The sequence below is a fragment of the Macrosteles quadrilineatus genome, unplaced genomic scaffold (assembly GCF_028750875.1).
Source record: "Macrosteles quadrilineatus isolate MER2022 unplaced genomic scaffold, UCM_ALF_1.0 Scaffold_9__3_contigs__length_116548681, whole genome shotgun sequence".
NCBI lineage: Eukaryota > Metazoa > Arthropoda > Insecta > Hemiptera > Cicadellidae > Macrosteles > Macrosteles quadrilineatus.
In genome coordinates this window covers 10,456,946-10,479,690 of record NW_026542602.1, presented here as the reverse complement: position 1 = coordinate 10,479,690, position 22,745 = coordinate 10,456,946, and the positions used below count along the sequence as shown (strand labels likewise).

Sequence of the window (22,745 nt, the reverse complement as noted above, 5' to 3'; positions counted from 1 at the left end):
ACTCCAGGGCCACTGGGGCGGAGCCCTTTTGACGGATCTTCACCAAACTTCACACAAACCATCCTTGAATAATGCTTAATAATGCCTGAAAGTTTCATTACAATCTTTCAAGCGGTTTTGGAGTCCATAACGTTCAAATATATATACAAACTTCCTCTTTTATAAATATAGATTTAAAAAATTATAAACGAAATACTTAAAAGATTATGTAGGTATTTCGTAAAAGCTCGTATACAAACATGTTTTATGGCAATCGGTATGGTTTAATGTAGCTAAAGAATGTGAAAATCTTAAGACATCGATTGATCATAACTATTTATTTTCTAATCCAATGCTTTTGTAATATGAAGTATAACCAAAAGGCGTCCGTATACATGCTGAAACCATAAAAATAACTATGCTGATTTTGATGAAATGATTCAAATATATTCATACTGTCGTAGTAACCACAGGTTATAGAAGACAAAGGCTTTCCACAAATTAACGATAAATGCGAACGTAGTTTTGAAATTACTATGGATTTGAAATTATAAGTGACATAACAATCGAAATTGAATTTCAATCGGTTTAATTATAGATCGTGTTTACATTTTAACATTCGCCTATTGGGTCTGATGATGATTGGAGTGGGTCTGATGATGATTGGAGTGTCCAATCGAAATCGATCACCACTTACCATCTTTTTTGTATATTTACCGTCTTGTGAGTAACAGTATAAGCGTAAATATATGTTTTTAAGTGTTATAAGAGTTATTTTATTATAAGTTTTATTTACTTTCCGTACATTTTGACGCAATATTCATCGCTGTACACTATGCACTCTAAATTGGCCGCATAATTGAAATGTAATTAGAAAAAAAATGTCTTAAAAATGTGATATCTAATTAAAAGGCATACTCATACTCTTTTTTCCCTACACAACTTTAAGATTTACATCTTGAAGCTTATTAGGTATCATTCGTTTGAAATGAAAATTTAAACATGTTTTGCGCTATTTGCTTAGTAGGTTTATTTGGAAATTCTAAAGAAACAGACATGTATTAAAGGAAATGGAGACATGTTAAATGGTAATCCTTACATAACAAATCAAGCAACTTGAACAAGTTTATACATACGTAATTAGTTTGTATTAACCATTTGGTATTACAATTTTAACCCCCTGCTAAAATTAATAAACAAAGTGAAAGCACTCGATTTTTTAGGTTGAACTGCATATATTGCGTGAGATTTAAACATTTGAAATGATCGTATCTTTTTATTCAAGATGTTATAGGGAAGTAATATAAGGAATCATCATAGACATTTTCAGACAACTATGATGTAAGACGAAATATTAACGACGCACATAATTTCGCCAAAAGAATAAAAATTAACTATTAGATCAGAGCCCTTGACAGATTTTTTCATCTTTTAAGTTATTGGATGTTAGTACAACATTTTTCAAAGTGTAAACGATGCATTACATTCTCAAATTAAATTTACATTACAGTACTTTTTCGATGCATTTTATATGTACACAAATTTTGCTGTAAATTGAATCTGACCTCTTTCACACCAATGGCGTATGCAGCAATGGATTTAATATTTAAAATTAAACATGAAACATTAGCCTTTTTTCCGTAAGATCACAGTTTTCCGAATCCCAAATATAACGTTTTACAGAGTTACAATTTTAGTCCCGATAGTTCAGTTGGTTCAACCATCCACAATATCAAATGTTGCTTAAATAACTAACATGTTTCAAAATTAAATTAAACTTTGTGCATTACGTGTGCAAATGAAGTAAACATTGACTAGCAGATTTAAAGGCACGATCTCGACAAAAACATACAGCTGATCAATTGGAATGTATTGACGTCAATGAGACAAAGATACCTCGGTACAGATTATCTTTAGCAACTTCGGTTGAAAATGAGGCAATTATAGAACTCAAAACCGACCCCGCACCAAGGTTTGGTGGCGAGATAACCTTTCGTGTTTATTTTGTTCGTACTAACTTGTAATGGGTAACCGAATTCAAGAAGTATTATTGGGAAACCGAACCCTCTACTTTAGAACTACAGTATAACCCTACGAAATTGATGGACATTTATATAGAGAGTGTGAACCAGCGTTTAGTTTTTACTATTTATTTTATGCCTTAGGTACCAGTAGGGTCCAAAACTTGTTTCTGAGGCAAAATGACTCCACAGTTATACCCATTTAACTAGTGTAACGAATGTTTGTGAAAATGTTTGTTTAGAACCGTTATTAGGTAAATAGAACTACTATTTTTACAATAAATTTGTTGATTTTAGATCTATACTATAAAGAGGGATTTACCTACCTCAATCAGGACACAATTGTCAAAATTAGCCTATTAAAATACATTTTCTTAAGATATTTAGTCTCTTGTTAACAATCTGACTGTGGTTAAACATTTAACTGATGGGGCAGCACATTACAATTCACATTTAATCGGTTATAAAGACAGTTGGCCAGCATAACTGGATCATCGAAAATGGTCTTTAGGAATAAATTAAATGTGAGGAGTGTGAAGCCTAAAAGAAAATTACGTCTTTATTAGGCTACCATTCGTAGGTGTGCTAGAGCTAATAAGCTTTAAAATGCCACTTCAATGTAGGACGTCTGAAATGAGGATGTTACTGAAGAAAATCTAGTGTAGCCTATCAAGTTTACAGATAAATGTCATAACACACTCAACTAAAAGGCAGCGACGAGTGACGTACATTGTACGTATTATTTTTATTTAAGCTGAAAGTTAATTCCGGGTGAGTGTACAGTAGTGAAGTTGGATAATCTGAGGAGGTTTTTTGTTACTGACTAGATCAGCTCTTAAACCGGTTCCATCTACTAAAATCCCAATAGTCAAGGAAGACCAGTTTTGAATCATCAGACACTATTTTTTACCAGGCAAGAACCGGCAACCTTATTGTTTAGATTACTGCATTTTAATTTTTCTAATATCCCAGCTGTGTAGAATTTTTGTGTTTGAATAAGTGTATTGGTAGGATTTTCGTGTAATATATTGTACTCATTTATGGAGTGTTTTTTATTGGAGTCACATATAAGTATGTACTGTTTTTGTATTCTTTCATGGAAAAGTTGCTGTAAATATATTGGTCCATGTACAACAGTTCATGGTTCTTATATCCTTCCTGCCGCTCGCCGTTTGTATCGTTCCCGGGTCCTGCAATCTCGCAACAAAACAAATTGACAATTGCTTAACCGGCTGCCAAGCTATCCTTGACCTTATCGCTGTGTTATCACTGCTATCAGCACGTTATCAGCAGCTGAGTAGTCAGTAGGGTCTTTAGGGTCAGCACCAAGTCATGGAAGATCAGGCCACTACCACGCACAACCCGCACTAAACACACAAATCTTTCTTCCTCTTTAACCAACACTTAATACAGTTTTATATTTTTTTTATAAATGTGTATGCATTTTAACCGCGTCAATTCGTTGTTAAAAACATACAGAATTCATGTACGTTCTGGAACTTTGACTAGAATAAAAAGCAATAATGCTATTTTTGAGTTTAGTATGTTGAGTCAACTAACCAGCAAATCAAAAGTAAAATATCAATTTATTGTTTTCAATTGCGTAATCGGATTTTAAACACGCTACATAATTGATCGGAGCGAGCGAAGCTCTTTGAGATCGGACCTTATGCAAACTATGTAATCAGTTAACTAAATAATGGCTGAACATATTGAATCCAAACTTTCTAGGATTGTTTCGTCTAACAATGTTCATGTTATTAAACAAATACATTTCAATTTTATAATGTCTGTACATTTTAAAACTAACATAATTTTTTTAGCAATAGCCTTATGAGTTGCTATGATGGTTACCAGATAACAACGTGGATGTAGCAGATCCAAGTGTGCACAGTAAAGCACACTGTTATATGTTGTTTAGTTGGAAACTGGAGTTCAGCAAAGTAAAATGTATGCGGCAAAGTAAAATGAGTGAGGCAAAAGTGAGTAAATACAGTAATTAGCTGCTTTGCGAGCTATAATCAGCGTGCTAGAAAGCATGCTTTGTCAGGTAACTGTAGGAAAAATACATTGTGTTATGATTTTGGTTCATACTATCCTACAGTATTTTTTTCAAGATTCCTTGGAGTTAACTCTTCCAAAGAATCACTCTGCACCAAGTATTAATGAATCTGAAACTCATATATTCTCTCAATCTTAACTCATAACCTTTTACGAGGGATATTTATAAACTCTGTAAGTGTAAACTGGATTATTCATAATTGTTAAGTATGATTGATTTAAGGTACTTTTTGGCCCAGCAAACTTACGCCATAGGTTTTTTTTTGCGTAAATGAAACACAAGAAAAAGACAATCACTCACTTAAAATCTATCTTATTAACTATAATCAATAGGTAACAAAATGAGGCAGTAGTAAAAAACTTGCATCGCAAAAATATGAAACATTGTTCAAGTTAAAAGTTATTTTGAACTTTCAACTAGTTAGGTACGTCTCAAATGTAATAGGCCTACGGGTACACGATATAAAAATTGCAAAACATAATTTTTATCAAGAAAAATATCAAAATTCAGTTGATTCTGCAAACAGTAACGCAAGTTCTTTACCTTCGTCATGATCATTTTTATTCCAGATCCTGAAATGTCTTGAAAAATTTTATTTACTAACTGTAATGAAACCGCCAATTCTTTTACCTTTTGGTTTTTGGAACTAAAAAAATCCTCAAGACCAGGTAACTGTAGTGAAGGCGACAGTAAGAGGTAGAGAAAGAAAACGTGTCACGAATAGCTAAACCACAGCTTCCCGTTATGCTAAACACAGAATGCCAAGTTAAGTCTACCCGTTTTAGATTTCCATGATTAGTAAAGGTACTGTAAGGAAATAGATCTTGAACTTGGAGTAGATATCAAATTACTTTCTTGATTACCAAACTATTGACTTCTTGTACTTCTTACATTACCACAACCTCTTCAGTTATTCAAATAACAAAAAAACAACACAATTGTCTTCATCCTACTTCCAGCCTATAACAAAACAAGACAGCTTCTTCCTTCCTTTTCTCTTTTATTTTCTAGAGATGCCTAAACCGGTGGCATTGATACAGGAGATGCGCCATCTAGTCTTCTCAAATCGGGAAATCGCCTGGGTTAAAACTCCCATACGTGTTGTGTTGTGGATCAAACACGTTTCTCCCACACCGAAGTCCTAGGCTAGCAACACAATCGTGTTTCTGATGTACAGGATAAGACACTTGCTATAGCCACAGTCTGAGCCTGATCCTTCCACATTCCGCTTCCAAGGTCGTCCTTGCGGTTGCCATTTTGAACGAGGAAGTGCCCAATTTTATTCTCAAGTTCACGTCCCGTGTGTGTTGTTCACGCGAGTAAACTAAAAGTTGTGTATAACTGAAGGTAATGTGTGTTTTTGTTGGATATTCAAATATTTTCTGTGTGTTCAAAGTAGAACGTGTATTTAAAAAATCAACAATGCACCTTGTTTAGAGCGGTAGATTCACAAATCTTTCTAGTTTCTATATTAGGAATCATTCATATAAGGTATGATTAAAATGCGGTTGTTAGTGGACCGCATTTGAATTACAACCACAATTGTTTTGGAAAGCAGTAAAATTGTAGACACACCTGTTTGTTGGTTGTTTATTAAACAACCAGCCATATATGTAAACACCAACGGCATAAACACATTTGATCTTTGTTGCCGGAAACACATGAAGAGTTTGCACCAACTCTGCAAAACAACCCTGAAGTAAAACAGAATCAATCAATAAAATTCCATTGTTGGCCGTCCTACTAGATACAACAGGTAGTACGCTATGCGGGTGTGACTGACCTAGTCAGCTGGTTAATTGTTGCGCTAAGGTCACGTGAGTTTTTGTCACAGCTGTTGCCGTTGGCTCTCAGCTGATCACCCGACGGCAGGTCTGCCAACCTCCGCGCGTCAAAAGTCCCGAGCACGGTTGCCTAGTGGCAGTGCGTTCAATAGTGTGTTGCTGTGCTTCTATTTCGTTGTATATTGAGCAACGGTTGATAATAATGTGATAATAGTTTTCCAGGCGGTTAGTGCGTGTTTGTTTGATGTTTATTTAATCCTGATTATCGTGTTAATCCTTCTCAGTCTTCATAGATTCCCCTAACCGCCTTGACGGTACCGTAGTTCGCGTCAGTGTACTTTTTGGATACATTTTGTGTCTTTAAGGTAAGTGGGCTATGTAGTTATAAATCTTTGTTTGAGCTTTGTTAAAGAATTAATATATTAGGATTCTGAAACTGAAAAATGAATTATTTATCAGGGTGTGTTTTTAAATAGGTCTATATTATTATTATAGTCCTAATGCTTGTGATGTATTAAAAACCATATATAAAATACAGTTATATGAATAGTATTATAATAACAGTCATCACTTCCAAGCGCAATGTTATTGCAACTAACAATTTGGGTAACACCATTTACTATGTTTATATAGACAATTGTAACACTCATTTCTGCAAATCTATGTTTTTAATAGGCTTATGAAACATACATAAAATAACTTGAATAAAAATAAATGTCCTTTATTCCGGTTAACGCGTTGACGAGGCAATGGAATTTATGAAATACCATTCGCTGAACAGATAATTTAAACTAAATAAATATGTTACTTATTTAACTATTCGTAACAACAATATTTTTTATAAATAACTACTAAATTGTTCATAGAATTTACCTTTTACTCTACCTCACGTGACGTTACACAATGTGTAAAGTTGATAAAAATAATACGCTTTAGATCGATGTAAACATTGTTTCGTCATTGAATGACAAAAAAAAAACTTGAGATACCAATAAGAAGGGCTGCCCAATAATAAGGGGGAAAACAAATCAGAGAATGACAATAATTTTAGATAATTTCCGTGAGAAGTCGAGGAAAACGATTCCACTGAGGATAAGAAGCCTGACGAGAACTTTTCAAATAGCTATAATTTGAAGCTGAGTTAAAATAGGAGATGTTGGCTAGTTTTCCTTCTTTTGCAAGAGTCTTTAAGCGTAAAATTACGTACAAGCAAAACTGACCCCAATTGCATTACGAACATTTTACATAAATAAACGTGTTAATGACTGTGTAATTGTATATTTTAAACTAGTTTAGTACGAACAGTAAATTATTTAAAAGCATGGTGAAGCGAAATAAGTTAAATGCAAGGACAGTATATTCATTTATTGTCGCTGGTTATTTATTTAGAGTATATTAAACTTATTGAACGACCGTCCACATGTATATTTACTATTGATCATTGGTTGCTTTTAATGCATGCACTAATAATGAATGGACTATTTATAATTTGCACAATGATCACACTAGTCATCACTCATTTAGTTGTTAGTTAGTACCGATACAATTACTCTTTACGTCAAATTGATTTAGAAACCAAAGAATCGAGTGTTTAGGTTTTAAGACTAATGAAATTTCAAAATAATTGTAAACCATACAGGATTGGACAACATTATGGACACAATGGGATACACTAGGAAAACTAAAAGCTGCACAAAGGGGTCACTCAATGGAGCTGCCCTCAAAATACCCCACATTGGGATCCCGAGCAAAACTGCCACACCGACCAAAAATTATATTTTTACGCCATATAAAGGTGTGCAAAGTTAAGTTTTCCTTGTGAAACCCATTGAAGAATTAAGAAAGGGGTTTCATTTTACAGTACTAAAATAAAATAAAATTTATAAAACATAAAATTTATTGAGCACCATTTCATACTGTATTGAGATATACATTATCTTTTGAAAAGGCCTTTAAAATGAGGTGCAACTCGATGTGGCTTGACATTTTTCACTGCTTTTAAAATGGGTCAAGGACAAAATTTTACTAAACAAAAAGTGGAATTTTACCCCTTAGGCTATATAGGTATGAAGAAGTTTTTCTGGGTTATTGAAAAGTTAAGAGGAGGTATACGTCATGCTTTTGCCTACCCCTCTAAATCTACATTCATGATAGTAGATTCTCTGAACAATATTAGCACCTAGCATCTTTCCTTTTGTAATAAAAAATATTCAACATCTGTTAGGCTGACTCAGTAAATAGCTCTTTGAGTTAACCCGCTTTTCATCTTATCATAATCTTATTTAATCAATTTTATTTTAATTAGGGAGATTGGTCGAATCATAACTTGAGGATAAGCCTGACCGTTAATATACCCTAAGTCAAACCTGATAACTGGAAAAGTACCTACTTAAATGTAAACCTTTCCTAATCTCACGTGTTATCAAGATGAACGTTTTTTCATATCAGATTTAACGGAAAATACTAAATTGGGTTTTCTGAAATTAAATGTAATTCCTATCTCCACCAAACATTTTAATGTAGGCCTACACTACACATCATAATCTAGACAATATAATAGATTTGTTATAAATTATTTAATAAGGAATTATTTACTGTATTAAAATCAAGTTTTTTTCTAAATTCGATTCTACTACATACAGTCAAAACGGTATTCTAATACAACAATTTATGTATCGGGTTTTTTCAAATAAGATGATTTAAAATTGTTATTGTAAGTTTATTCTATATAGACAGTTTTAATTATTTGGCATATGAGCCAAACTAATTAATTAACGTTAATTAATTATTTATGGCCAAATAATTAAATACTGTCCATATAGAATGAACTTTCAATAACAACTTTAAATCATCTTATTTGCAAAAACCCATACATAACCTGTTGTATCAGAATACCGTGTTGACTGTATGTGGTAGAGAATCGAATTTAGAAAAAAACTTGATTTTAATTAAGTAAATAATTCCTTATTAAATAATTTATAACAAATCTATTATATTGTCTAGATTATGATGTGTAGTCCTACATTAAAATGTTTGGTGGAGATAGGAATTGCATTTAATTTCAGAAAACCCAATTTGGTATTATACCAAATTTCATAAAAATCTGATAATTTTTGCTGGGCGTGTTATCGTGCTAACGGACACACACGTGTATGAAATCGAACGGATGGTGTTTTGTGCTCTGTGGACCTCAAAACGAAGAAGTAAATCGGTCCTGAATCTAGGTCTAATCACGATAACCACGGTAATAGCTTATTCACAATATGCGAAATTCTTTAAAAACAAGTTCTGATGTTTTAAAATTAAATTAAACCCGATCTTTTCAATAACCTGAACTTACTTATTTATCAGTATTAATTTACGTATGTCAAAAATGTAACTAAAATAATACAACCAAAAGAACACGACCAAAATCTTGCAAAATCAAGATATTGATTTTGATACCAAGGGAAAAACAAGCAAGTTAGTGAACTTTATTTGTGTTGTTTATTACCTTCGACTATTGATAGAACGATAGAACAGTATCAAAAGCCAATGAAACGAATAATAATAGAACTACAGTATTTTGTAGGTACAATTTCTTTATTTTGGTAGTATAACCTTTATACTTTGACTTAGACATATGATGATGGTATGAAAATAAAACTATAATAATAATAAAACATAACTTACAGTACAACAAAATAATGATTAAGAATAAATATTCGATAGAGTAAAAAAAAGTTAAAACATGTAAATATTAACACGGACACAGGAGCGCGAGAATAGGAAAAATCTAGTGACGGGAAACTGTAATAATAATAATAATAATAATAATAATAATAATAATAATAATAATAATACGAACAGTATAAATACACTAAAACATAACACGCAACTCATGGCTGGTTCTAAAAAAAGTTAAAATAAAGATGAAATCGCACATACGCAAAACACACAATTAATAAAGGCACCACCAAAACAGTGAGATAATTGTGAATTCATTACAAATTTAAATTTAACTCCCGAATCATTTCCCCTCAACATATCACGTTCAGTAACTGCGCAGCACATCAAACAACGTTTGTTTGTTTTGTTGCTCAATGCTCATATCCGTCAATTTCAAACAAGACACCACTTTAAACCGCGGGACGTCATCGGAGTTAAAAACCCGCGAATACCTGCCGCCGAGTCAGGTGATCGCAGGAAGCTCTCTGATTGGCTGGTTCACCTGGTCCGTTGTTCCTCCACCAACCATAACCTATCTTTCTTGTCATTTTCATTTACTGCAGGAGCAGGACTATAGACCAGTGCACGGTAGCTAGGCTAGTGCCTTAGGATTTACATTGGTGCGTGCGAAGTATGGTACTTTTTACCCAAAGGTGAGATTTATAATGTTTTTTATAATTATCAAATTTAATATGTTTTGAACAAATTTCCGTGTTTTGATTAAATTTTTTCCATCGTAGGCCCTAATGAAACTTTTGAAATTTTTTCTTCAGCTAGGAGAGTTTCTGTCTTATTTCCAATAACTTAGGCTATCAAAGTCCCACATGAATCTATCCTAAACAATGTTAGCGAGTTTGTGAGGAGTTTGTGTTATTGTTTGATTTCAATGGAACCAGTAAAAACATCCATGTTTTGTTTCGAATAGTTTTGACAGCTCATTTGTTTACACTATTGAACTGAACATCTACTACAGTAATTGAAACAAATTAAGTGGATAATATTTTGTGTAAAGTAATATGTTTTAAAAAGTTTACTGCGTTCAGCTTATGTGAATAACGCTGCTAGTATTGATTGGTTTCCATGGAAACAGTATGAACATTACTTGTTTGTTTACATTATTTATTACTGTGAACTGTTCACACAACACAGCTACATACGCAATATTTGAAAGGAAATGAACATTTTATTGAAATTATTTTATGGGATCTAATACAAACTACAACGATGGCAGAGATGTATAATCAATGGTTGTATAACTAAGCTCAGGGGTTTGTTTTGTTTAACTGCATTAAACTTTGACTAATTTATTAGTTAATACTTTTTGTTTTTAGCATAATTACTTTACCTGCTTTAATAACAATGGGTGTAAGACTTACGTGTTTTAATGTATATTTAACAATATATTTCTATAAAATATAAAATAGCATTCATTATATACAACCATTAAAATAATAAACTTAGCCTGAATATGTATCAATAATTGGTACAGTATTGTGGCATGTTTATAAAACGTTTTAACGAAAGATAAACAATCTAGAGCTTTATTTTGGTAATTATTTGTAAGTAATTTTGTAATTACTGGATTTTTTTAACATTATATGAAAATGCCCAAAAGCTTATTAGGATTTCTATGTATAATATCTTTTATGACACTATTGTACAGTTTTATTCTAAGCATAATTAATGATTATTTAGATTATCTTCATAATTATGTAAACTACTATCAATAATAATTTAGCCTAATTTTCTTAGTGCTAAATTACTACTCAAACAAAACTGTAAATTATAACATCTTACTAATATTATAAATCTGAAAGTTTGTGAGTTTGTGTGTATGTTTGTGTGTTTGTTTGTGTGTGTGTTTGTTGCTCAATCACGCATAAACTACTGGACGGATTGGGCTGAAATTTGGCATGATGATAGCTCACATTCCCGATTAACATTAAAGCATATTCTTATCTCAAAAACCCTTTCGGGCTCCGCCCCAGTGGCTCTGTAGTTCCCCATGTTAATCTTATGATTTTTCATATTTAAAAGGAATTAATGAATCTTAACAGCTGTTTCAATTAAACAAGTTGGTTCTGTTCTATGATGTGCAATAGCATAAGTTACAAGGATTACCAACAGGGTGCAGCACTATTAATTTTTTTTAAATTTATGACAACAGCTAATTTCCAACCAAAAGGTGAGTGACCGTAGCGAACGAACTTCAACCTGGAGGCGAGTTAGCGTAGCGAACGAGCTAACCTGAAGGCAAGTGAGCGCAGCGAACGAGCTCCAACCTAAAGGTGAGTGAGCGTAGCAAACGAACTTCAACCAGGACGTGAATGAGCCATGCGAATACTTATGAAGTTAAACGGGGCGAAGCCCGCGGGTACAGCTAGTAGAACATAACAATAGAAATCAACGACAAGTCCCAATTCCTTAATTCCATTGTCACTATTCAAATTTGCATTCTCATAAACACCAAACAACCATAAACAATCCGCACCTTGAAAAGTTCATTGTTGAAACAGGCTGGTCGTTGTGGAGTACACCGCGAAATTTCCCCGCCGCTCGATTATTTCCCTGCGAGTATCGAGCTGGTCTTGAGCGGGGGTGGGGGGGGGGCGTGCTCTCCCATTGGCTCAAAACACATGGTCTGACATCACACCATGATAACGCGCGCAATAAAGGTTTGGACCATAGCTGGGCTCGGTCCTTTGGCAAGTTATATTTCTAAGTGCGAATCAATTTCGGGTTGTGTCCGCGTATACCCTGTTTCGTTCAAACATAAGTTGTGGTGAGTTGAAACTCTTCATAGATTACACTTATAGTAAATGTTTAGTTAAAACTGACTACATTGTATGGATTGGTTTTTAACATGTATATCTTTTATTCAGCTAGGAATGGTAAAAAATATACGATAAAATCAAATGATTGATGATGAAAAAATGAAATGATCAAATGATTTTTTTATTTGTAAAATTATAAAATGTTCCTACATAATGAGTAAAACAAAGTTTTGGTACTAAGTCTAATTCAAAAATAGTAATATCAATAAGTTACATAATATTAGGCGAGCTCAATACTTGAATTTTTGTGACTGTGAACTTCTCGCTTGAAATAATAGGCTATTTTGTGAGGGTAGAGTGTAATATTTCCTGCACCTACATAGCTTACACGAATGCACAACACAAATGGGAATTTGATAAATAGGTAGTTTTTTAAACGCGACAATATTGCATTGCTGCAAAATGTAAGACTACACATTCCAAATCAAGTTTTGTATCCGTTTCAGCTACAGGTATTACTAAATAGTAACAACAAATGACACGATATTGATTTACATTTTCGTGGATAATTTGAACTACAAAATCACATAAGCTATAAACATGTTACAATTCATCTTTAATTTCATTTAAGCAATAGTGCAAATTCTATATAAATAAGTTTAGATTAAACACATTACACATTTCATTCCAAAGACAAGTTTTGATGTTTACATGGTTTGTTGCCCATCCAGGCCAAAAGCGTAATTTGATATAGTTGTTTTGTTAACAAATAAATAACGTGAGTGTTTCAACAAAGGATTAAATTATATAATAAATCTTTTCTAAGTTTATCAATACGATCAAAAACTGAAATAGGAACTACTAAACAAACTAAGGGAGAATAGTAAGCAGTAGTTATTTCCTATTAGCCGAAGCTTCGTAGGTAATAACATAAATTGATAGTATTTTGAATATTATTAAACATCAACATGTTGACTATTTAGCTGTGTATAGAAGTAGGCCTAGCTACAATTATTATCGTGACACTTGTCATTATCTAGACCTAACCAATCCGTGAATTAACTTATCGGTAATTGTTGTTTGTATTTGTTTCGGGCCCTTTTAAAATTATTTTGCTTTTAAATGCTGTAGATTGTAATTTTATTCTGGATTGTTTTCATTTTGAAAACTCAAGACTAACACTCTATTCCTCGAATTTGCTGTAAACTTGATTAAAAATTGTTATAACAGTGATCCTAACTAGTCTAATGCTATCTTCACTGAAGTTCAAAAATGATTATAACACAGGACCGATAGGTAATTTCACAATAATTATACAGATGAATAATTGATCATTCGTCCATAAATATCGCTCAAACCATCCATCTATCAGAAAGTAGTTCCAAACAACATTTAGTATAATAGTTTGTTCTAAACGATTACATAAAATCAATTCATCAGTCAATCTGGGTATTTCAAGATTCTAATGTGTCTCGAGCACATTTAAGTCATTTCCGTCAGGTTATCTGATTTTACAGTGATTTTCTTATGACTCACACTGTATAAGTCCTCCACGAGGATACAAACAATTCTAACCAAAACAACATGGTGATTAACCTCTCAATGCCAAATTAGTTTGAAACGAGAGCTCGCCCCGTGGTCGAAAACTTGACCAAAAGTATGTATTGTGCAAACTACTCTATTTTCAACCTGACTGTGTCAATTCCAATTTTAGACATTTTCTATTGATTCGCTTAACAACGTCCCAATGAACCTTAAACACTTCTGTATCCCACAATTATTGTTATATGAATGATAATGAATAGAGTAAATAATGAATAAGCTTTCACGCGATTGCACCATGGTGCATTGTACAGAATTGTGCACAGATGCACAGACACATAGTGCACAACGTGTCCAGTCACAATACTCTTTGATGAACCTACAATAGAGGCAGTTATCTTGTTGCCTGTGTGACGCGTTGAGCTGAGGCTGGCAGTCTGTCAGTAATATCGATATGTCAACTACCTGTCAGAAGTTTCGAATAAACCGCCTTTGGAATCATAAAGATTTTGTGAACCATTATTGTTATAGTATTTTACCAACCGTCGAACTTTGAAGCAATCTCAAAGTTGCCAATAACATTTTGATTGACTTTAAGAAGATCAGTTCACTCACCTCGCTTTTGTAACGATATATTAGAGTATCCCTTAGAACAATTAGATTTAACAAATAGTTGTTGCTGTTCGAGTTGGTTTTCTGGAATTCGAAGATGGATGATTTTATCATCATTTTCATTGAATTCTTTTGTTGTTTAGTGTCATTGATAAAATTGTGCAAAAGTTATTCACTTTCAGTCTTGATTTACAACTAAAGAGCAATTTTCAATATGCATAGGAATCGTATATTTTAGCTTATTTCATGTTGTGGTCGTACTAGTTTACTCGTAGTTGCATATATAATTATTTTGTATTCTTTTCCGAATTGTTCGTAATTGTTCAGATATGTTGGTTAGCTTGATATCTATTGGATGGTTACTATTTAGATAGGCCTACCTATATTATTAATATTATTAGTTTTTATAGATTTATAATACAGTAGTACCATTGACCGGATCGACCCCTTAAATTAAAATAACTTAAACCGTCTTAAATGAACAAAAAAAGTAATTTGATTTAAAACTCTATTTTTTTAGACTAAGTTCAGGCAAAGAAGATCGTTATACACTCTTCCTAAAAATATCTACAACCATAGACTACTCGAACTGTCTAAAACCTCTCTACTTTTGACTCTATTCATACACAATTGCTCCCGACGTCCAAAAAACTCGTAGTCCCTGAATGACGTTTCCGTAACCGCACTCAGTTGTGAAATTCGTCTCGTTTTACAATAATTCGAACCAATCAGCGAGCTACACGCAGATCACAAGGTTAAGCTGATAATTAATTGATGAATTCCACGAATAAGAAATATTTTTCTATTTCTATTTTCACTAGTTTAGTTGATTGAACATTTTATCTTATAAATTCACGGTCACGGCCGTCCCGAGACGATTGCAAGTGCGACATCTTGATAAGATAGACGTTGTGCGCGTCAAACAATACAAGTATCAGAAATGTACGAAAGGGTTCAGTCTGAAAGTACGTTAATTTTTAGTCATGGTAATTATTGGTGGAGTGTTTGACTAGATTTTGTTATTTTGTGAAACATACTGTTAAATACTTTAGGTTGCATTGTTGTTATTTACAATTCGGATTGATAAATCGTATATCTTCCACACTACCAAATATCAGGTATTAATCTATTTATTCACTTATACACAATAAAACCCACACACTGACATTTGTATTGTAACGTTAAACGTCAACTTTTATTTTTAGAAATTATAAGCCTACACGAAATATTATCTTTCGGCTTTTCAAAAGAAATCCGAGCCTTATCATGTTTTTTAGTTGATCGGTGTAGAATAACAAGTGGCGTCAAAATTTTCCACCAACACGTCATGTAGACCTAATTGACAAAAATCGGAATATATATCCGGAACAGTTTTGTTTAATTTGTACAATTTCAACGCATACCAATAATTTTTATGCATGCACTACATTATCTAGCTATTTAATTATTCAGATCGTACTTTTTACCAAGTACTGTAATTTATTAGATTGTTTTTCTTGTAAGCCCCCGCCCCCCACAGGTTTGCAACTGAAATATTTCACACGTAAATACTTTTTTAAACTCAGAAATGTTGATAGGAGCCAATTACAACCCACTCTTTGGTCGGTCAATGTTTTCATCATGTTTCAATTAGACCAACTACGCACACCAACGTCTATTTTACCCTGGCTGAACAAATTGAAACAAGCAGGGCTTCGCTTGCCAAATCGTGTTTGTTGTTGACAGTATTGTTGCATTGTTGGTTGTATCCGGAGCTTTATACTTTTCTAAAATCGCAACTTCCGTTTCCGCAGAATATTTCGGAAATGCACTCGCTGTCATAATCTGTAACTAATTGAACTCATGAAGCATTTGAAGTAGGTTTGTCGTCGTAGTGTTTGGATTAATACCTTTTTTATAGATGTAGAGTTTTTTGTACCAAAGACACTGTGTGGGAATAACGTAAAACTTGTGGGGTTTTCTTAGTCTATATACGCTCTTGGAAATTACATTCAACTAATTAACTCAATTTACCTATTACGGAATCATGTTTATAACATAAAAAGGTGTCATTTCCCATATGAAGGTGGACTGATTATGTTTGATCTCTTGAGCTAGTAGACACCACCAACCTTGCTCTACTGCAAAAACTGTCCTTAGCTGAGCTAAGTTGCGTGAGGATAATTGTTAACAATAACAGTGAGCAAAGTTCTCGAATATATCAGGACGACCTTTCAAGGTCACGTTATCATAGTATCATGGTCGTATAGGTCGGTTTGGCAACACTGATAACAAACGATCAAAATAGTTAAGCAATTGTCTTCAGATATTTTTTTTTTAAACAGCTGGATAGTTTTGCCTTTAAGTTAAATTTATTTAAGACTCAGGAGAAAGATTTTGGAGATAATAAGTAATTAGTTGTTGTTTAATTCAGGTTGAATAATTTAGCATGTTGAAAGAAGCGGCTTAATGAATTTGAAATAAATAATTAATCGCTTACATTGTAGCCTATATCAAACAAATAAAAATAGCCTATCAAACATTTTGAGGTCCTCAAACGTGTTCATTTATTAATTATTTGATATTTTATACTGAAAACCTGTTTTCTCCTACCCCCTTCTCATCAGACCTGCCCTCATTCACTTACGAACTTAAGTTAAATCCCCAAATAAATACTCACTAACTTAAAAATCATGCACCTAAAAAAATTTGATTTTTACTTTAGTTGATCCCTAGCTTGCTTTAACTTCATAATTTTCTCTTCCAGAGTACTGAAACAGAGGATGCCTGCACGATTCCCAGAGGTGCCCCAGAGGGAAGTCTCTGGACTCCAGAACGGAAACTCCGGAAGCTCCGGAGTAGGAGGCTTCACTCTGGACGATGATGTCGTCATCTCCGGAATCTCTGGAAGACTCCCGGAGAGCAGCAACATCGAGGAGTTTAAGGAACAGCTATTTGCCGGAGTTGACCTCATCACCGATGACGAAAGAAGATGGCCTTCTGGTTAGTAAAGTCTGGTTTTAGTTTGGCAAATAAACAGTCAACTTCAATTTTTGAAAGTGTAGTGTTTAGAAATTTAGGAAGTAACATAGAGAATAAAGATCTTTAAGGATTTTTATTAAGATATCAGGTTTACCAAAATTAAAAATAAAAATATGGTAAAAGAAACACAAAAATCTTTACATTAGACTATACACAAAAATTAGAATAGCATACTTCACTTTCCCTGGCAGCATTTTCAACCAAGGAAGGTCTGAATGAGAGATGTCTTTAGGTGCAACGGTGAGGAGGACGGCTGTCCTCACAAAAATCCTTAAAACTTTGTGATGAAATTATATTCCATTTTCTGCACTTTAAGTTAAGTTCTCAACTTGTCATTATTTTGATAGTTTGAACTTTATGGCCAAAATGAATATGGATGTTATATTTTACAATATTCATTGCCAATGCAAGTAAACATAATTTTGACAACAGTGATTGCAAAAATGCAAGTGGTTGTAAAATTTCCAAACATCATTGCCAAAATGCAGCAAGTGAATATACAATTTACAACCCTCATAAATTTTACTGTGCTGTGTCATGAGTCACTCTATGCATTTTTAACGAGCAAGTATTTCATTTTTACCTAAAGTTATTTGCAAGAATAATAGCAAGCAATGATTTCTAATCCAAAAAATTACTCAATGAAAAATTTACATCTAGTTGTTAAAAAACTAGCAATATCATTTAAGTCAAATTATTTCTCAATAGGTGATTGTCATAGATTTCAAATCTCATAGTCATCCATTATGCAAAACTTTCTTGAAATATTTACCAACTACTCACTCATACTGGTCATACCACATTACAAACTGTTTATGTTTGTGAGTTGCAAGATAATATTTCTCACCTATCATTCATTTTTGGTTCTTAAGACCATTTTGGCTGATATAGTATTGTTAAAATTTGTATGTAATTAGCAACTGATTCAATTACAAAATACTTGTGTACTTGAAAGCCAAAACCAAAAAGTATTTCCCTCTTTACTTTCAAAGAAGAATGCTTCCAAGTTTCAATTTAGATAACTTATATTCAGTCTCGATTGTTTGATAAGCCTGCATGTTTACCACTGTTACACAGAATTCCCTCATTGTCCTGGGAAAATATCAAGGTTATTGGATGTGTTATTGATGTAAGTGGTTAGAACTAATGAGAAACAATAACAGATTCCACTCTTAAACACCATAATTGCCATATAATAACCAGTTTGTTTGTGATAATTGTACTAATAGACCTTTTGAAATCTATTTAATCTTACTGCATGTAGTGGTAGAAATTCTAGTTATCAAAGATAGGCATAAGATCTTATCGTTGTCACACCTTGAAGCTGTTAAATCATAAATAACTCAGTCTTCAACTACGATGTCTTTTGATTACCTTGTAATTTTAAGGCATAGCTTTGAATTTAATTTATATCTTTCAAAATGTAATAACAATAATACTCTTATCTTTTATAGAGTAGCATAAATGAACTTAAAAAAATTAAAAATATAAAATCATTCTAATAGCTGACAATTTAGGTTTTCATAATAATTTTCACAGGACAAATTATAAACAAACAGTACCAGTTCCACTTTCATCTAGTAGCTAAATATGTTTGATAATTTCACTCTGAAGTAAGGCAATGCACATGTTTACCACTAATTTTACCAAATTTACCGAATGCAATTTTAAGTACCTATTAAAACTTAAAATTGCATTCGGTATAATTTAAAACTTATTCAACAATAGGGATAAAAACTTGAACGTTTTATGTGGCTATAACAAAAGTTTATTTAATTAAATCTTACCACAACTTAAACGTTTCCCTTTTAAAATTTGTTAAGAATAAGTTTTTTTTTATTTACGGTCAGAAAGATATTGCGCAGAAACGCAATGGCTGCTCGTTTCAATCATAAATTGTATTTTATTTAGCTGGAAAAAGTTACATTACAATTAAGTTATGTGTGATATTCAGACCCGCTTTCCAGGGGCGCAAAAGGTTTTTTGTTTGTTGGGGGTGCAAGGAAAAGGGAGAGGGGCGCCTAAGTCTCTCGGGCCCATAGGGATAGCGTGTCACTTGTAAACTCCAGGTCCAGGCCTGATGATATTGTGGAAGGATCAATCATTAACCAAAGTCTTTGACCTAATTGTAAATGTTTGTTACACAGGCATGTATGGTCTGCCCACCAGGACCGGCAAGCTGAAGGACCTAAAGCACTTTGACGCTACTTTCTTCGGCGTCCATGCCAAACAAGCCCACGTGATGGACCCTCAGTTGCGAATGTTGCTGGAACTGACCCATGAGGCCATCATTGATGCTGGTGAGTCTTGGTTACCAACTCTATTTAGTTAGGTCAATACAAAGTTAACTGTGACTACTAAATAATAATTATTTCTTGAAATTGAATACATCTTTAGTATTTTAAAGAAGATGTGGTTTCTGTAGAGTTTCACAGCATTTGACTGATTTGATTGAACATAAAACTAGCAAACCAACTTAGCTAAAAGTTTACTCGAAGGTGGATCATGAATTTGACCACAATGAGTGGGTGTGTTTACAACTCCCTACGGGAGAATTAAAGAACCACACTATCTCTTCTGTGTCCTCAGTCCTCAGTCCTCACCCTGTTCCAAAGCACAGGAAATAAACCGAACTAGTTAGCTATAGGAATTATATACTTGATCCTTGATCCCAAAGTAAAAACATAAAAAAAAATACCAATCCAAATATTTTATGTAATTGTTTAACTTTAGGGTCTACTAAATATTTAATACGATATTCATCACTTTGCCTACAGGTATCAACCCACAGACAGTCCGAGGCTCCAAGACCGGAGTGTTCATCGGAGTTTCTGCGTCCGAGTCAGACGAGTTCTGGACAGCTGATCCTGAAAAGGTCAACGGCTACGGCCTCACTGGATGCTGCAGAGCTATGTTCCCCAACAGAATTTCCTTCACATTTGACTTTTCTGGTGAGTCTCAAAGACATACCATTCATCATTCCAAGATTTATGGTTGAAAGCTCATTGGCAAATTTGGGAATAGGTTCCTTGCTGAAACTTGTAAAAGATTAAACCATTAAATTTAATGGGTTTTCTCCTGTGACACTTTTGTCATAAATTATTTCTTAGTTAAATTTTTGTTAAAATGCCACACAATAATGTTCATAACTAAAGTCATGTAACATTCCTACCTGAAACTATTCAGGAGTTGGTGAATATATGTTATATGATTTTTAATTGGTACAATCATTGACTACACAAACCATAGATGTAACACATATCATAATCTATTAGTTTGTGTATAGTGTAAGAAGCTATTCAAGTGGTAAAAAGTGAGTACTAATGTGCTAATTGGTACCACCCCTATATTCCTGTCCTGCGCAAACTACTTTTTATTGACTCCGCTCCCTTATGTTCCAGTGACTCATGTATCAAACAGACTGCCTTAATTGTAAATACATGTTTTATACTTCTAATATACTTTACCCTAAGGAGCATGACATCATTTAAAAGTTTTAAGAACAAATGCTATGTTCTAGCTAAATGATTTGGCAACTATGTAACTATCGCCACAGTCATTTATCTGTAATTTGATCCATTATAGCTCGGTTCCAGAGGTAGGCGTAAGTTTAGTTAATGGTGCATCCCTAAGTTGGAGAACCGATCTGTATTTATTTACCTACATCTCTGACTCCGACCATGTTCCAGGTCCTAGCTACGCCATCGACACCGCTTGCTCCAGTTCCTTGTTCGCCCTACACCAGGCCGTGGCTGCCATGAGGTCAGGCCAGTGTGACGCTGCTATCGTAGGAGGAGTCAACCTTCTGCTCAAACCCACCTGCTCCCTGCAGTTCCACAGACTTAGCATGTTGTCCCCCCAGGGCATGTGCAAGGCTTTTGACTCCTCCGGTGGGTTCAATGTTTTGATAGTAAAACCTGAGTAGTATAAAAAGTTGAACGTAAAAATGAAAAAATGTGTATATTATTTAAAAAATAGTTTTAACAATACAAATATTTTTTTTATATTTAGCAATTAACTAACTATCTAGGATTCTCAAAATCAAACAATATCTACAGTAAAATAAAATTATGTCAGTATTTTAATTCACATAATCTCAGACCCATTGTGAACATCTTGCTGATACACTATATTTACTGTAATCGAAAGATTTTAATACAATACTTTAAGTTTACAATAGTTACTAATTGTGTGTATTAACTGTCTCTCTCTTATTCCAAGACTGCCAATACATGGAAAAAAATGTATATACCTTTTTTTTATTTTGGTTTGAGTTTAGTCCAACAATCTTAATTTACCTGTTGGAAGCTCATTTAATGACCCCGAAGCAAAAAAAGAACAATTAAGGTATTCTAAGAAGCCTATCAAAACTAAAGCTCCATATAACGCAACTCCCCATTTTTAATTATTTTTCATTCATAACCTTTTTCACAGGTAACGGATACGTAAGGAGTGAGGCTGCTGTGGTCGTCTACCTTCAGAAGGCAAGAGATGCCAAGCGTGTTTACGCAACCGTCGTAAACTCCAAGACCAACACTGACGGATACAAGAGCCAAGGTATTACCTTCCCCATCGGAGCCATGCAGAACCGACTGATCAGAGAGGTGTACTCCGAGTGTGGTGTAAGCCCTCACGAAGTAGCCTACGTTGAGGCTCATGGAACTGGAACCAAGGTACGACTCTTTGGTTGTATTCTGAATTAAAGAATTTGTTACATTATTTCATTCTCACACTTACTTCTGCAGCTATTATTTCTGCTACAACTCCCATCCAATTCATCTGCTTCTCCAACACATCTCTCCAGTTTTGTTTTATTAAAGTCCTCGGATCTTCCTGAGCTTCATAAATCCACCTTCTTCTTGGCCTACCTCTTCTTCTGGTCCCTTAAGTTTTCTGCCACTACAATTCTTTTGTCTGCCCTCTTTGGGCATCCTCTCTTAATGCTATATAATTTAATAGTGTAAATTGGAATTATCTCTGCAAATTGAAGGTGATCAAATTTATCTCTACTTAACTGATGGTTTGTTTGGAGTTCTTCCAGCGAATATTCTCTACTGTCAACCAATAGAGATGAAGTCGGGAAAGTGTTCAAAGTTCTTTATCTGGTTCTAAGAACCTGCTTAAATGCTCTTATCATCTGTTTTATTCGTAAAAGCTGTAGGAGGCCCCGTTATTGCCTTTCCTAGGAATTTTAACCTTCTCAGGCTAGGGCTGTACAGGTCAGCTACAAGTGTTCAGAAGA

General features: G+C 33.7%; 1 protein-coding gene across 2 annotated transcripts in view; it reads left to right on the top strand.

The window, feature by feature from the left end:
- Nucleotides 1-6,101: 6,101 nt before the first annotated feature.
- LOC129002846 (fatty acid synthase-like) overlaps nt 6,102-22,745 on the top strand; it is a 53,206-nt gene continuing 36,562 nt past the window's right edge. Inside the window, exons 1-6 of one of the 2 annotated variants that reach the window (XM_054430939.1) lie at nt 6,102-6,211; nt 17,229-17,464; nt 19,651-19,803; nt 20,281-20,454; nt 21,193-21,393; nt 21,938-22,176. In XM_054430939.1, coding sequence (XP_054286914.1) covers nt 17,245-17,464; nt 19,651-19,803; nt 20,281-20,454; nt 21,193-21,393; nt 21,938-22,176 — 987 coding nt within the window. In that variant the 5' untranslated portion in view covers nt 6,102-6,211; nt 17,229-17,244. Of the gene's footprint in view, nt 6,212-12,213; nt 12,337-17,228; nt 17,465-19,650; nt 19,804-20,280; nt 20,455-21,192; nt 21,394-21,937; nt 22,177-22,745 lie in introns of those variants that run through there. The other variant, XM_054430938.1, reaches the window with a different exon arrangement.